Source organism: Symphalangus syndactylus, chromosome 21 (genome assembly GCF_028878055.3).
Source record: "Symphalangus syndactylus isolate Jambi chromosome 21, NHGRI_mSymSyn1-v2.1_pri, whole genome shotgun sequence".
NCBI classification, from domain to species: Eukaryota; Metazoa; Chordata; class Mammalia; order Primates; family Hylobatidae; genus Symphalangus; species Symphalangus syndactylus.
In genome coordinates, this window is record NC_072443.2 from 70736750 (window position 1) to 70754223 (window position 17474).

At 44.8% G+C, this 17474-nt stretch overlaps 1 protein-coding gene across 3 annotated transcripts in view; it reads right to left on the bottom strand.

The window, feature by feature from the left end:
- The window catches only part of GXYLT2 (glucoside xylosyltransferase 2), a 94251-nt gene that overhangs the window by 18664 nt on the left and 58113 nt on the right, over positions 1-17474 (bottom strand). Inside the window, exons 4-5 of one of the 3 annotated variants that reach the window (XM_055260452.2) lie at positions 7333-7584; positions 5235-5358 (exon numbers count right to left, since the gene is read on the bottom strand). In XM_055260452.2, coding sequence (XP_055116427.2) covers positions 5235-5358; positions 7333-7584 — 376 coding nt within the window. The remainder of the gene's footprint in view (positions 1-5234; positions 5359-7332; positions 7585-17474) is intronic. The other 2 variants (XM_055260453.2, XM_055260455.2) reach the window with 2 other exon arrangements.

Below are 17474 nucleotides of genomic sequence, written 5' to 3' on the forward strand. Positions count from 1 at the left end.
CCAGACTCCTGAAACAGTGATTTGTTACCAGTTTCCTAGAACAGTCCCAATATGAAATAACTGGGCTTGTCAACCCCACAATGCAGCACTCATAACTCCTGCTGCTGGGTGCTTTGGTGTGGTGAATATACAATGTGGTTGCACGCTCAAGGGCAGGGCTCCAGTGACCCCAGGCAGGATGAGAATAAGGCCCTCCTGGAGCCATTGAAGAGACTCGTCCCATGTGAGTGAGTCCTGCTCCTTCAGGTTCCCATGAACTCCTCCTGCCTCCCTAGTATCACACACTCAACTCACAATCTACGTGTACTCCACGGGCATTTCAGCTCTTCTCTCTCCTCTCAGGCAGAATTCTGCCTCTACTCTAGCCTGATGCCCTGTCTGATCATTTATACTTGGCTGGTTTCATTTTCTTCCTTACCCACATCTCACCCATCTCAGTTTTCTAGAAATTGCCCTTGGAGAAGGAGCAGACCTATGTGGTCAAGTTTGAGAGAGGAAAATGCCACATGACTTTGCCCTTCTAGAGCCTGATCAAGGGTGGTCTCCCAAATTAAAGAGAATTCAGTCGCAGCTGGGCTGGGCCAGTCTCTCTCTCTCTCTTTTATTTATTTATTGTTTTTGCTAAGAATTCGAATTAGGAAACAGAGGAGATCCATCATCATTGATTGTGGACTTGTGAAGATGTATTCACTTGGGGTTGACAATCAGGTTGGGCCATGGGCAAACAGAGAATGTGGTCTGAGAGACAGAATAGAATCAGACTGGCATGGAGAGAAGCAAAGATCACAGAAACCATGAGGCCTCTGAGAGATGAAGAAACTACTTTGGTCCTTGGCAACTTCCCAAGGCCAGTTCTCATGAAGCCTGGTTTGACCTGACTCGCGTGGTCATGAGACTGCCCCTCGCCTCTTACAATATCTGCCCTCACTTAGCTGGCCAGAGTGGAGCTGTGTTCCCTGAAACCTAAGTGCATTCATCTAAACACATCTTCCTATATAGAATTCTCTTTTGGTTCCTGTCAGATTTACCCCTTCCATAGAACTCTGCTCTTGACTCAGACTCACCTTTAAGGGTGTGAACTGAGTTTTCCACCCCTCGATGAAGCTGCCTTGGCTCACCTGCCAGGAAATGTCCTGTGAACTGTCCTGCATGCCCCCACGGGTTTCAGCTATCTCAAGTCAGTCTATTACCCAGCACTGCAATTATGTACCCACAGGCATTCACTATCTAATTATAGCAAGAGTTTTAAAAACACTTTCTAGCTAATGACTTTTAAACACATTTTACAAAGCAGTGTTATCAGATACAAGACACTATAATAATGACAACATTCCTGATGTGTGCTACATGTTCTATGTGCATTGGTTCACCCATGGCAACCTGAAGAGCCATAACAATAAACATGTTTGTCTACTATGCCATGGCCAATACTATCTCTCTCTCTCCTTTCCACGGATAAAGGTGACAAATCTTTTTTTCAAATACAGTTTGTTCTGGTTTGTGGAAAGTACTCTGCAATCAATATACATGCAGAGAAACCTTACAATGTGACGGATGTTGCTGGATCTCATTTCAAAGATCCCATGTTTAATCAAGTACCTGGGTAAAGTATGAAATAGGAAGAACAAATGCAGGCTGTACCAGGAACCATCAGGGAGTTAACCTAACAATCACTCATCTAAAACCAGAAAACTTGGTTATTTACTTGATACTGTGCAGAACCAGGATTTAGAACACCGTCACGATTATTTTCCAATATCCTGTTTTACTCAATGGATCTCAGATGGAGAGTGAAGAAGCAATTAAACTCCTCTGGTTTCAGCCCCAATTAAAGACAAGGGACTCCTGTTTAATTGCAAAGCTGCTTACGACTGCCTTCGGGTATTATTTATTTACTCACTAATCACATCCTCAAATAATCAGCAACAGGCTAAGAGGAACTGGGGAGGCAACTGTGTGAATCTTTTGGATTCCTCAGTTTGGGAATATGGACAGGGAGACTTAAATTAGATCGTTTCGGCCACATGACAGAGAGGAAAATGCAGTATTTAAAGAAAAGGGCCGGGTGTGGTGGCTCATGCCTGTAATCCCTCAAGTGATCCATCAGGGGGTTCAAAAAATTACCCGGGCATGGTGGCAGATGCCTGTAATACAAAAATTACAAAAATTAGCTGCGTGTGGTGGCAGGTGCCTGTAATCCCAGCTGCTCGGGAGACTGAGGCAGAAGAATCGCTTGAACCCAGGAGGCACAGGTTGCAGTGAGCTGAGATCGTGCCACCACACTCCAGCCTGGGTGACAGAGCGAGACTCCGTCTCAAAACAAACAAACAAACAAACACACACAAAACCAGTTATGGTCGCTCATGCCTATAATCCCAGCATTTTAGGAGGCCGAGGAGGGTGGATCACCTGAGGACAGGAGTTCGAGACCAGCCTGGCCAACATGGCGAAACCCTGTCTCTACTAAAAGCACAAAAATTAGCCAGGGGTGATGGTGCATGCCTGTAGTCCCAGCTACTTGGGAGGCTGCGATAGGAGAATTGCTTGAACCTGGGGGGTAGACATTGCAGTGAGACGAGATGGTGCCACTGCACTCCAGCCTGGGTGACAGAGCCAGATTCCATCTCAAGAAAAAAAAAAAAGATGAAACCTACCTAAGAAGAAAAAGGAAGAGATGCAGACCTACTGTCACAGTGAAATGGATTAAAGCATGCCCTAAGAGGCTGGGCCTGGTTACTCACGCCTGAAATCCCAGCACTTTGGGAGGCCGAAGCAGGAAGATCACTTGAGCGCAGGAGTTCCAGATGACCTTGGGAAACATAATGAGACTGTCCCACAATCTCTATAAAAAATTTAAAAAATAGGCCGGGCGCAGTGGCTCACGCCTGTAATCCCAGCACTTTGGGAGGCCGAGGCGGGCGGATTATGAGGTCAGGAGATCGAGACCATCCTGGCTAACACAGTGAAACCCCATCTCTACTAAAAATACAAAAAATTAGCCGGGCGTGGTGGCAGGCGCCTGTAATCCCATCTACTCGGGAGGCTGAGGCAGGAGAATGGCGTGAACCCAGAGGGTGGAGCTTGCAGTGAGCCGAGATCGTGCCACTGCACTCCAGTGTGGGTGACAGAGCGAGACTCCATCTCAAAAAAAAAAAAAAAAAAAAAAATTTAAAAAATTTGGCCAGGCGCAGTGGCTGATGCCTGTAATCCCAACACTTTCGGAGGCCGAGGCAGGTGGATCACATGAGGTCAGGAGTTTGAGACCAGCCTGGCCAACATGGTGAAATACTGTCTCTACTAAATATACAAAAATTAGTTGGGTATGGTGTTGGGTGCCTGTAATCCCAGCTACTTGGGAGGCTGAGGCAGCAGAATTGCTTGAACCTGGGAGGCAGAAGTTGTAGTGAGCCGAGATCATGCCACTGCACTCCAGCCTAGGTGACAGAGCAAGACTCCCTCTCAAAAAAAAAAAAAAAAAAAGCTGGGTGTGTTGATGCACATCTGTAGTCCCAGCTACTTGGGAGGCTGAGGTGGGAGGATCACTTGAGCCCAGGAGGTCAAGGCTACAGTGAGCCATAATTGCACCACTGCACACCAGCCTGCGAGACAGAGTGAGACTTCATCTCATTAAGAAAAAAAAAAAAAAAAAGCCTGGGCACCGTGGCTGATGCCTACAATCCCAGCACTTTGGGAGGAGGAGGTGGGCAGATCACCTGAGGTCAGGATTTCGAGACCAGCCTGGCCAACATGGGGGAAACCCCATCTCTACAAAAAATATAAAAATCAGCCAGGCATAGGGGCACGCTCTTGTAATGTCCACTACTTGGGAGGCTGAGGCAGAAGAATTGCTGGAACCCAGGAGGCAGAGATTGCAGTGAGCTGAGATCGTGCCACTGCACTCCAGCCTGGGCGATAGAGCCAGACTCTGTCTCAAAAAAAAAAAAAAAAAAAAAACAAAGCCACAAGTGAACAGGTAAGATATTCACCTTTCCTCTACTAAATTAGTATTGGGAATCTTTCCAAGAAACTCTGTACCAACCTGCTTTTTTTTCTTTTCGAGGATTTGATCCTTTTTGATCCAAAGACATATGAAATTGATTTTTATTCCAGAATTTTTTTTAAAAAGGTACACAGTATGTGTTCCAAGGGTGACATACAAAACAAACATAGGCAAAGTCTTTCTGAACAGCAGTCTCTACTTCAGGATTTTTAAATCAAAAGGAAAGGCCTGAAAAGGGTAGGGCAAGGTTTGCTTTTTTTGCCCAAAGATCTCTCTCAAGAAGAAAACATAGTTTTAATTTTTTTTTTTTTTTTTGAGACAGAGTCTCGCTCTGTTGTCCAGGCTGAGTGCAGTGGAGCAATCTTGGCTCACTGCAACCTCCACCTCCCGGGTTCAAGTGATTCTCCTGCCTCAGCCTCCCAGTAGCTGGGATTACAGGCGCCTACCACCACATCTGGCTAATTTTTTTGTATTTTTAGTAGAGACGGGGTTTCACCATGTTGGGTAGGCTGGTCTCAAACTCTCGACCTCAAGTGATCTGCCCAACTCGGCCTCCCAAAGTGCTGGGATTACAGGTGTGAGCCACTGTGCCCAGGAGTTTTAATTTTTAATAAGAATTAAGTTTTAACAAGGAAGAAGAAAAAAGAATTTTATTAGCTTTACGTGTTAATATAAACACACAGACCAGAAATTTTCATCTCCCTTTTTCCCTCTACCCCACCAAATCATCCACCTAACAATATAAAAAGAATTTCTTTTGCCCCAGATGAAAAGCAAAAGGGATTCAGGGATCTGAGTTCTTTTTCTAGGATGTTTTGACCCTGAATATGTTCCTGAACTCCAAGGACCCTGAGAATCAATTCCCTTCAATCTAGCAATTGTTCAGGCTATAGGGTCTCCTGCCTAGATTATATATTTCCATTTAGTTTCGTGCCTCACATCAATTTTAACTGCACTTCTTAGAAGAATGGTATAGCAAAATCTAAAAGATACCCTCTAAAAATGAGTCCAGTGTTGGAAGTTTCAACATTTGGCCTTTTGTGTCAGTAGTGCAAGGCCCCGCCTCCATCAGATACCCAGGGGGGCGGATGAAAGGGCAAACTTTCATCTGGGGAACACAAGCTCCTCTGTGCACAATTCAAGCCTAGTCAATAGCAACCCGGGCATGGAATGTGCTCCGTGGGGCGTGCTGAGTGTACTCCTACACAAAAGGCATTCTCCAAAGATAACCTACCTGGATTCAAATAAAAAATAATATTTAATAAATCTTGGTCTCCCCACGTGATGGCATTCTTGTACTTCTGGTACAGAGGGTACAACATGTCCTCCCAAGCCAGGCCTGTTGGAATCATGCTGTTCTGGAAAAAAGAAAACCATCAGAACAGCTGAAGCAAAGCAAATACATTTTGTCCACTGAGAAACAATGTAAAGGGACTGGTTTTCTTCCCTTCAGAGGAGGGAAAGAAATACAGGAGGGGTCCTGCTATTCTCAGGTCACAGAACAAAGAAAAATTTGGGCTGTTGATTGCATCGCTTTTGTCAGCTGTACACACGGATACTAGATGGACCAGGGACTGATAGCTGAACCTATGGTTTCTACTCAGAAAACCATGCCTGGAATTGAACCCCTTCCTTTCTTCTTTTCCCTCCCTCCTTTCCCCTCCCTCCCTCCGTCCCTTCCTTCCTTCCTTCCTGGAATTGAACTCCTTACTTTCTTCTCTTCCCTCCCTCCCTCCCTTCCTCCCTCTCCCTCTCTCCCTCCCTCCCTCCCTTCCTGTTTTTGTTTTTGTTTTGAGGCAGAGTCTTGCTCTGTCGCCCAGGCTGGAGTGCAGTGGCACGATCTTGGCTTACTGCAACCTGCACCTCCTGGGTTCAAGCGATTCTCGTGCCTCAGCCTCCCAAGTAGCTGAGACTATGGGTGCAAGCCATGACGCCGGGCTAACTTTTTGTATTTTCAGTAGAGATGGGGTTTCCCCCTGTTGGCCAGGCTGTTGTCAAACTCCTGACCTCAAGAGACCCACCTCCCTTCCAAAGTGCTGGGATTACAGGCGTGAGTCAATACACCTAAGAAAGAGGCAAAGTCTTTCTGAACAGCAGTCTCTACTTCAGGTTGCTCTACTCTACTTCACCTTTCTTAGGTGAACATCTTTCTTAGGCTTATTTCCTCACTGTGAGGTGAAGGAACAAAACACAGATAACACAGTTCAGGTATCTTAAGGAAAAACACCTTTCCTCATCTTAAACAATGATTTACTTTTAAAATAAAAGTAACATACTCACAGACTGAATTATTCAAACAGCATACAAAAATATAAATAAAAAAGTAAAAATATTCTTCTCCTATATCCCATTCCCACTTGCCCCAGAAGCATCCACAATTAACAATTAATGGTCTCTTAGGTATTCTTCTGGACATTTCTTTTTCTTTCTTTCTTTCTTTTTTTAGAGACAGGGTCTCACTCTGTTGTTTAGGGTGAAGTGCAGTGGCTTTAATGTAGCCTCGACCTCCTGGGCTCAAGCAACCCTCCCATCTCAGCCTCCCAAGTAGCTGAGACTACAGCCACGTGCCACCATGCCCCATTAACTCTTCTGGAAATTGCTAAGGCATACAAATAATCACAGTCTCTGTCACCAGGCTGGAGTACAGTGGCATGATCTTGGCTCACTGCAACCTCTGCTGTCCGGGTTCACACGATTCTCCTGCCTTAGCCTCCTGAATAGCTGGGACTACAGGTGTGCGCCATCATTCCTGGCTAATTTTTGTGTTTTTAGTAGAGACAGGGTTTTGCCATGTTGGTCAGGCTGGTCTCAAACTCCTGGCCTCAAGTGATCCACTTGCCTTGGTCTTCCAAAGTGCTGGGATTACAAGTGTGAGCTACCACCCCTGGCCAGGAGGATAATTTTTTTTTACTAGTTCTGTACTGATGTTCTTTTAGGTTCTTTCCAGTTCTTTGCTAGGATAAAAGATGAGATCATGAACATCCTTATACAAATATTGTCATGGACTTATATAAATATATCCCTAGGGTAATTTGAAGAAATTTTACATAGTCTTTGAAGCATTGGGTATGAAGAGTTCAAACGTTATGGAATTCAGAAATGCAACATCGTATTCCTGAATGGTAACTTTGCTGAAGCTTTAAATTCCATTGCCATCTGAGCTTTTCCCGAATAAACAAATATTCTGTAATTTTCTAAATACTTTTCTCTGGTTCCTTTTATCCTCACCTATAGGCCACCCAATTTCCAAAATCAGCATATTGACACTCTGGGAATGCCACTGTTGACAAGACCAACTCCCAGTCACAAGGAATTTTAAAGCACTCGTTTACCTTGAACTGGGTACTTCTTATCCGAGTTAAATTCATTAACATGACTCCTGAATTAACTCCTGCAGAGCCATAGAAAGGATGCCTAGCAAAGCGGCTGTACCAGCCAATCTTGGGGATTTCGTGCTCAGGGGCCATGGCTGCAAGCTGGGTGGAATTAAACAGCCTCAGAAGCTTCCAGATGTCATCGACAGGTCTCAGAAAGAGAACATCCGTGTCCACGTAGAGAAGTGAGTCCACATCCTTTAAAATCACCTTTGTGTGTAAGGAGTGGGCGTAAAGGGGAGAGGAGGGAAGAAAACAAAACAAAAACAGGTCAGAAACAAAGGAAGTAGCCTGATAGGTAAATAACGCTACCAACTTTTGTTGATTCATACTAAATTCTGGAAAGGTACTGCTCTTAGCTTCCATTCCTTCCTTCTCCTTTGACTTGAGGAATGAGTGTCGATCAAGAGGTAGAGACTTAAAAGAAGATAAATCTTGGTCTGGATTAGCCCAACTCTGGGACCCTGGACTACATTTAATAAGGGTTGAACTTACAAAAAAATAAAAACATCAGCAAATTACTGTGGCTCTCACTTCTTCCATCTTCCAGTAAGGCCACTTGTTTTTCTCTCTTAGGTTTTCCTTGGAGCATCCAGTGTGGCATTAGAAAACTTGAAGTGGACAATCTCTATTTATTTATTTATTTATTTACTTATTTATTTATTTATTTTTGAGATGGAGTCTCACTCTGTCGCCCAGGCTGAAGAGAAGTGGCCTGATCTTGGCTCACTGCAACCTGAAGTGAACAACCTCTAAAGCAGCTCATACCAAGCCTTGGGGGTAAATACTCTCTGTCTCTGGATCCATTTCTTCTAGTGTTAATGGGGGGCCCTGAATCTTTTAAAATATATGTAAATATAAATACATACACACACACACACACACACACACACACACAGAGACACAGGCCGGGAGCAGTGGCTCATGCCTGTAATTCCAGCACTTTGGGAGGCCAAGGCAGGCGGATCACGAGGTCCAGAGATCGAGTCCATCCTGGCCAACATGGTGAAACCCCGTCTCTACTAAAAATACAAAAATTAGCTGGGCGTGGTGGTGCGTGCCTGTAGTCCCACCTACTCAGGAGGCTGAGGCAGAAGAATCGCTTGAACCCGGGGGGGCGGAGGTTGCAGTGAACCAAGATATCACCACTACACTCCAGACTGGCAACAGAGCGAGACTCCATTTCAAAATAAAAAATTAAAAAAATATATATAGTTTGCAGATGAGGGTCTTGCTCTCTTGTCCAGGTTGCAGTGCGGTGGCATGCTCTTGGCTCACTGCACTCTCAATCTCCTGGACTCAAGTGGTCCTCCCACCTCAGCCTCGCGAGTAGCTAGGACCACAGCTACGCACCACCACGCCTGGCTTTTTAAATTATTTGTGGAGACGAGGTGTTGTTATGTTGTCTGGGCTGGTCTTAAAACTCCTGGACTCAAGTGATCCTCCCACCTTGGCCTCCCAAAGTGCTGGGATCACACGTGTGAGTCACTGTGACCCGCCTAAAATGTATTTTTAGCTAAGATTTGGTCTTGGGATTAGGCAATGCAAGTCACTGGCTAGCTTTGTTTGTAATCAGCATGCGGCAACCTTTTTCCTCTAAAGGGCCAGATAGTAAATATTTCAGGCTCTGTTGCAACTCCTCAAATCTGCTGTTGTAACATGAAAGCAGCCATTGATAACAGATAAACAACGAGAGAGGGCCGGGCGCAGTTTCTTCAAAACAACACAATTTGAAGATTCTAATTTCAATCCTAGCATTTTGGGAGGCCGAGGCGGGCAGATAGCTTGAGCCCAGGAGTTTAAGACCAGCCTGGGCAAATGGTGAAACCCCACCTTTATCAAAAATAGAAAAATTAGCCAGGCATGGTGGCATGCGTCTATAGTCCCAGCTACTCAGGGAGCTAAGGTGGGAGGATTGCTTGAACCTGGGAGGCAGAGGTTGCAGTGAGCCAAGATCACACCACTGCGCTCCAGCCTGTGCGACAAAGAGAGACTCTGTCTCAAAATAATAATAATAACGATAATAATAATAATAAGAGAGTGGCTGTGTGTCCTAATAAAAGTTTATTTCAGGACACAGAAGTTTGAATTTCATATAATTTTCAGATATCACAAAATATCCTTCTTTTGATTTTTCAGCCATTTGAAATGTAAAAGCCACTCCTGGCTCACAGGCTGTGGTTTGCTAACCTCTGCTTGGATGATTCAAGCCACCTTAGGTAAATTAGTTCTCCTGTGCGAACTGCTTAGCTTTACAGAGCTTTGCTGAGTGATTTGAGACTTCAAAGCCTTAGTTAGTAGTAGCATTATTTGCTTTGTTTTGCCATTGTTCCCCAAACGTTGGGGTAGCTTAACCAAGGGAGGATTTGAATCTTCCTGGATCATTGGCCTAACATCATCCCAACACCATAACACTTATGGACTGAATGTCTGTGTCCCCAACATTCATATGTTGAAGTCCTAACCCACAATGTGATGGCTTTTGGAAAGGGGCCTTTGGGAGATAACTGGATTTAGCTGAGGTCAGAAGGATAGGGCCCTCGAGATGGGATCAGTGCCCTTATAAGAAAAGACACCAGAGAGTGCACTCTCTCTCTCTCTGCCATGTGAGGACAGAGGGAGAAGGTGGCCATCTGCAAGCCAGGAAGAGGCTCCATCACCACAACCTGACCATGCTGCCACCCTGACCTCAGACTTCCATCCTCCAGAGCCGTGAGAAAACAAATTTCTGTTGTTTCAGCCACCCAGTCTTGTATTTTGTTACGGCAGCCAAAGCAGACTAGTATAACATGCCACTGGGATCCCCAATATTTAAAATTGATGAACACGGGTGCTACATGATACAAGTATCAAAGGAATTTCAGACTTGAGTAATTCTGAAGGCCACAGAATTAGACACAGGATTTATCTTTTGTTCTTCATCTACTAGAGGAATGGATGTTACAAACCAATAAAATGAAATTAAAAATACTGGTCATCTACCATTTCATAAATGAAGATTATCTTAACACCCATTTTAAGAATTTGAAGATTCTAAGCCAGGCACGGTGCCTGGGAGGCTGAGGCAGGCAGATCACTTTAGGTCAGGAGTTTGAGACCAGCCTGGACAATATGCTGAAACCCTGTCTCTACTAAAAATACAAAAATCAGCCGGGGGTTGTGGTGTGTGCCTGTAATTCCAGATACTCGAGAGGCTGAGGTACAAGAATTGCTTGAGCCCGGGAGGTGAGGGTTGCAGTGAGCCGAAATGATGGCACTGCACTCCAGCCTGGGTGACAGAGTGAGACTCTGTCTCAAAAAAAAAAAAAAAAAAAAGCTGGGCATGGTGTCACGTGCGTGTAATTTCAGGAGGCTGAGGCAGGAGAATTCCTTGAACCCGGGAGGCAGAGGTTACAGTGAGCTGAGATCGTGCCACCGCACTGCAGCCTGGGAGACAGAGTAAGACTCTGTCTCAAAAACAAACAAAACAAAACAAAAAAACAACAAAAAAAACCCAAAAAAACCCCAAAAAAACAGAATTTGAAGATTCTAACTTCAAAATTAGGAAGAATTCTGTACATTGACTGCTTCTGAAACTAAGCATTTAAAGTTCCAGCATGCTTATTTTGGTATGTAGATCATATTTCAAAGGAACACATAAAAGTAGCCCTAAGGGTACATCTCAGAGAAATGTGAGAAAACAGCACTTAAGAATCGTGAGTCTGGTATTCCTGAGTTCAAGTCTTGGCAGCCTGAGGTACTACCCTCGTGACTTCAGACAAGTTCCTCAGTCTACCACCCACCCAGGTTGTTACAAGGATGCAGTGAAACGAAACCCACAAAGTACTCAGTACAGTGGCTGGCACATAGTAAGCACTCAATAAATAGTGGTTTCGTAAGAAGTCTCTGTGTTTTCGCTTTTAAAATGTCAAGTATAATTAGTTACCATTCGCATCAATGCTCACAGCACTTCAAAACATGTGTAAACCACAAAAAGCCTTTTATGTAGTCAGAGTCAAGCAGCGCGATGAAGTTTTTGAACCTTCCTAATATGATCCACTCAGTACCTTGACTGAAAATAAGTACATAAGGACTTTTTACTCTTTATCTGAAAAAACAAAAGACCAAAAAAAAAAAAAAATCACTTTTTGATAACATTGCATCTCTGGAGGCTAATTCTGCAGCAATTACTGCTAGTATTAATTTGCAGGATCATTGTTGGCCATGTTATAATGGGATGTGGGATATTTACCGAAAGGATATAAAATTAGCCATTCTAATTCCTTTATGGAAATTAGCCAGCACTAGCAATGAGGCCTTTGTTTTTTTAGAGTAAGGGGCGGGGTTAAAAGGCAGCACACAATAGCACTCTGTACCAGATGCTGCTGGCTATAATGCAATGGATCTTCTTGTTCCTGCTCCATTCACTACCCTAACCTGGAAACCCACCTCCAGTGTACCCTGCTCAGCCATCTGCACGAAGTGTGAGCCAAAGCCTGGCCATGGGCAGCAAGATGATCAGGGGCTCACCAGTACACCTTCAAATTCATTTTCAATTTGTTGTAATTCTAGTCTGAATTTGACAGTATGACTTGGTGGTTAAAACTTTTAGGTTTGAAATCTGACTACCTACGTTCAAATTCCATTTCCACCATTAACTATGTGATCTTGAACAAGCTCTTTTGGCCCATTTTTTTTTTTTTAGACAGGGTTTCACTCTGTCACCCAGGTTGGAGTACAGTGGTGCAATCATATCTCACTGAACCTTGATCTCCTAGGCTCAAGTGATCCTCTCATATCAGACTCCTGTGTAGCTGGGACCACAGGCATGAGTTACCACGGCCAGCTAATTTTTTCTTTTCTTTTCTTTTTTTAAGATGAAGTCTCGCAGTGTCGCCTGGGCTGGAGTGCAATGGCGTGATCTCAGCTCACTGCAACCTCCGCCTCCTGGATTCAAGCGATTCTCCTGCCTCAACCTCTGGAGTAGCTGGGATTACAGGCGTGAGCCACCGCACCTGGCCGGCTAATTTTTGTATTTTTACTAGAGACGAGGCTTCACCATGTTGGCCAGGCTGGTCTCGAACTCCTGACCTCAAGTGATCCGCCCACCTCAGCCTCCCAAAGTCCTGGGATTACAGGTGTAAGCCACTGTGCCCAGCCGCTAATTTTTTTGTTTTTTTTTGTAGAGACAGGCTCTTGGTTTGTTGCCAGGTTGGTCTTGAACTCCTGGGCTCAAGTTATCCTCCTGCCTTGGCCTCCCAAAGTGCTGGGATTACAGGCATAGGCCACCATGCCTGGCCTGCTTAAGCCTTCTAAGTCTCAGTTTCCTCTTCCTGTAAATGGGATAACCCATTTCATAATGCTTCCAGGATGATTAAATGAGATGTGTGTGAAGCCCCTGGCACACACACAGCAAGGACTCAATAAATGCTATGTGATCTTATTCTCATCCCACTCTCATGAGGGCTAGGTTTCCTAACTGACAGCCCAGGTAACCAGCAACTGGCTATGGTAGTAGTAGTAATGAAAGAATGAGGCCGGGCACTGTGGCTCATGCCTGTAGTCCCCCCCTTCGGGAGGCTAAGGCGGGAGAATCATGAGGTCAAGACATCAAGACCATCCTGGCCAACGTGGTGAGACCCCGTCTCTACTAAAAATGCAAAAAAAGTTGGCTGGGCGTGGTGTTGCGTGCCTGTGGTCTCAGCTACTCCGGAGGCTGAGGCAGGAGAATCGCCTGAACCCGGGAGGTGGAGGTTGCAGTCAGCCGAGATCGCCCCACAGCACTCCAGCCTGGTGATGGAGCAAGACTCCATCTCAGAAAAAAAAAAAAAAAGAAAAAGAAAGAATGATACATATTCCCTGTTCACAGGAGCTTTAATTGGGGAGACAGAAAAGGTGCAAAGCAAACTGATGATGAGAAGGTTAGCACAGACGCACAAAGCAGAGTCCCTAAGCCAGGCTGGAGGAAAAGTAAGGAAAGCTTCCCAGCAGAAGTGACATCTAAGCTAAGACATAAATAAGTGGAGAGCAGGGCAAACATGGAAGAGCATGTGAAAAGAGAGGGCACGGCAAAGGGAGAACTGCCAGTTGCTCCAGGGCTGGAGTTTACAGTGGGAGGAGGGGCGAGAGATCAGACTGTCCAAGTGAGCAGGTGCCCGATCAGGAACTGTGTTGACAAATTTGGACTTAATCCTGAGAGCAACAGGGAGATATGTTCAATGACTTGACCCAGACACCTCTAGGTCATCCTTGCTTCCTTGCCTACCCATGCTGCCCGCATCCAATCCTCAGCAAGTCACATAAGCTCTACCTCCAAAATGTCTGAGTCTCTCCATTTCTCTCCTTCTCTGCTTCCTCACCCAAAGTCCAAGGCACCATGACAGTTCTCCTAGAATTCTGTAAAGTTCTGTTCCCTGGGCTCCCTGTGTCTGCACCTGCCCCATCCAATCTACTCCTCACAGAGCAGTGAAAGGGATTTTTTTTTTTTTTTTTTTTTTTTAAGACAGAATCTTGCTGTCGCCAGGCTGGAGTGCAGTGGCGTGATCTTGGCTCACTACAACCTCCGCCTCCCGGATTCAAGCCATTCTCCTGCCTCAGCCTCCCAAGTAGCTGGGATTACAGGTGCCCACCACCACGCCCAGCTAATTTTTGTATTTTCAGTAGAGACGGGGTTTCACCATGTTGGCCAGGATGCTCTTGATCTCCTGACCTTGTGATCCACCCGCCTTGGCCTCCCAAAGTGCTGCGATTACAAGCGTGAGCCACTGCGCCCGGCCCGGGATTTTTAATTTCCATTGTGACTTGTTCTTCAACCCATCAGTTCTGTACAAGTGTCTTGTTTAATTTCCAAATATTTGGAATTTTCCAGATATCTTTTTGTTATCCACTTCTAAGTTAACTCCCTTGTAGTCAGGGAGCACACTGCAGGATTGCCATCTTTTCGAATTGACTGAGACTTATTTTATGGCCCAGGATATGGCCTATCTTGGTGAATGTTCCCTGTACATTTGATAAAAAAGGTTTATGCTGCAGTTGCTGGGTGGAGTAGTCCATAAATGCTATAGCTGTTGATGAGGTCACTTGGTTGATAGTGTTGTCAAGGTCTTCTATATCCTCACTGGTTTTCACAAGCTCCATGGAGCTTTACATCCAGACACAAAGAAAAAGGGATGGAGAAATGTGGAGTTACTGCAAATTCATTTATATCAACAGGTATAATTAGGGAATCATTATTCATTTTCCCACTAATGATAGTTAGTTATTAAAAGAGGAATGTTGGAATCTCCAACTCTGTGAATTTATCTTTTTCTCTATTTGTCTAGGAATGTTTTTGCTTCGTGGAACTGGAAGCTTTGTTATTAGGTGTACACTCATTTGAGATGGTTACGCCTTCCTGATGGGTTGATCCTTATACCGTTATGCAACGTCCAGAGGGCTTTGAAACAAAAACATAAACCTACAATAGATGATCCTACTTTCATCCTCAAACCCCTCCAAGGCTTTTCACTGCATTTCTTTCCTTTTTTTAGAGACGGAGTTTTGCTCCTGTCGCCCAGGCTGGAAGTGCAATGGTGTGACCTTGGCTCACTGCAACCTCCGCCTCCTGGGTTCAAGCGATTCTCCTGCCTCAGCTTCCTGAGTAGCTGGGAATACAGGCGCCCACCACCACGCTTGGCTACTTTTTTGCATTTTTAGTAGAGGTGAGGTTTCACCGTGTTGGCTAGGCTGGTCTAGAACTCCCGACCTCAAGTGATCCACCCATCTCCACCTCCCAAAGCGCTGGGATTACAGGCGTGAGCCACCGTGCCCAGCCTTCACTGCATTTCAAATAGTCACACCTGTACCATAGTCTATGAAAGGCTCCATAGGATATACACACGCCGTCTACCTCTCCAACTTAGTTGGCTGTCACCAATGTTCCTCCACCGCGTAGCACAATCCATTTTTTTTTTTTTTTGGCTCCAGGGCCTTACACCTTTCGTTATTGCTCTATTACAGTCAAAGTCAGCAGTGGATAGGGAGCTAAATAATCCTAATAGAAAGCCAATGAGCTCCTAATTGTCTCCCCGTCTACAGCCAGGGTCTTCTCTATCTGAGATGCTCTTAAATATTTGTTTCTATCTTTGTCTTTGTTTAGATAGAAACAAATATTTAAGTCCCCTCTGTCAGAAAGAAAACACAAAATTGAAATAATAGGCCAGGTGTGGTAGCTCACCAGGCACTTTGGGAGCAGGAGGTGGGAGGATCGCTTGAGGCCAGGAGTTTGAAAACAGCCTGGGCCATGTAGCAAGGCCTCATCTCTGCAATAATAGTAACAATAGTAATAACAATAATAAAGTAGCTGGGTGTGGTAGTGTGCACCTGTAGTCCTAGCTACTTGGGAGGCTGAAGTGGGAGATCAGTAGAGCCCTGGAGTTTGAAGCTTCAGTGAGTTATGATCACACCACTGCACAGAGGCCTAGGCAACAGATGGAGACCTGTCTCTTAAACAAATAAAAACAAAATTAAAGCTATACATTTCTAATTTAACAAAGGAATCATCTTATCATGGACTAAATGTTTATGTTTCCCCCAAGTTCATATGTTAAAATCCTAACCCACAAGGTGATGGTATTAAGAGGTAGAGTCCTAAAAGGTGATAAGGTTATAAGGGTGGAGCCCTCACGAATAGGATTAGCACCCTTATAAAGGAGGCCTCAGAGAGCTCTCTCACCCCTTCCACCACAGGAGGACACCGTGAGAAGGCACCATCTATGAATCAGGAAGCAGGTCCTCACCAGACAGATGCTGAATCAATCTTTTGGTGCCTTTATCTTAGACTTCCCAGCCTCTGGAACTGAGAAGTAAATTTCTGTTGTTTATAGGCTACCTAACTTATGATCTTGTGTTCCTGCAGCCTGAACTAAGACATGCCTTCTGGAATGGCTTAGTCTTCTCTACGACTGGGATGTCTTCTCTCTCACTTCATTTCCTAAGTTCATGAAGATGACAAAGCCCTCAAATGCACGTAAAAATGACATCCCTTTTTTTTTTTTTTTCAGACAGGATCTTGCTCTGTCACCTAGGCTGGAGTGCAGTGTCACAATCATGGCTCACTGCAGCCTCAACTTCCTGGGTTCAAGTGACCCTCCCATCTCAGCATCTTGAGTAGCTGGGACCGCAGGCATGTATCACCATGCCTAGCTAATTTCAAATTTTTTTTGTAGACAAGGTCTTGCTGTGTTGCCCGGATTGATCTCAAACTCCTGAGCTCAAGCAACCCTCCCATCTTGACCTCCAAAAGTGCTGGTATTACAGGTGTGAGCCACCATGCCCAGCCAAAAGAAATGGCATCTTTATTGATTATGAAATACATGTGCTGCCCCTGATGCTTTAGTCAGTTTCTAGGTTTGTGCACTCTTGTTTTTGATCATTGCCTACATTGATTTAATACTAATCACGTATTAAAACTGTGATTAGTGTGAAAATTAATGCTTCCCAATCATATCTGCTGATGTAGGTGAATTAGCAGTAACTGCACATTCTGCCCTCTTTCCCTGAGTCTGCAGGTAAAGCCCCATGGAGCTCCTCCTGTTTATGATAAGCAACTTCCCAGACCTGCTGGTGAAGGGTCACCAAATGCTTCCCAAATGCCAGGCAGTGCATTTCACTCGTTATTGTTCAACACTCAGGTCTGACTCATCCCTTCTTCGAAAGATTTTCCCAGAGGGCTCTCCCTTCCTTCCTTGCATTTTCTCTTCATCATACCACCCGACTTCCTTCCTTCTGCCATGTCTCACAGTCAATGGCCTTTGGTGAAATTATTTTCTCATTTGTTGCTTGCCTCCTCTAAGTAGAATAGAAACCCCTTGAGGGCTGGGACCTTCCGTATCTAGGTAACGTCTTAAAGTCTGTGTGCCTGGCCCATGCCTGACATAATATATGCTAGGCATCCAATAAATATTTACACAAGCTAAGGAATTCAACTGTTGAGCTCGCTCAGAACCACTATAATTATATTATATTACATTTTATTTTTATTTTTTTATTTTTTGAGATGGAGTCTTGCTCAGTCACCCAGGATGGAGGGCAGTGGCACGATCTCAGCTCACTGCAAGCTCCGCCTCCCAGGTTCACGCCAT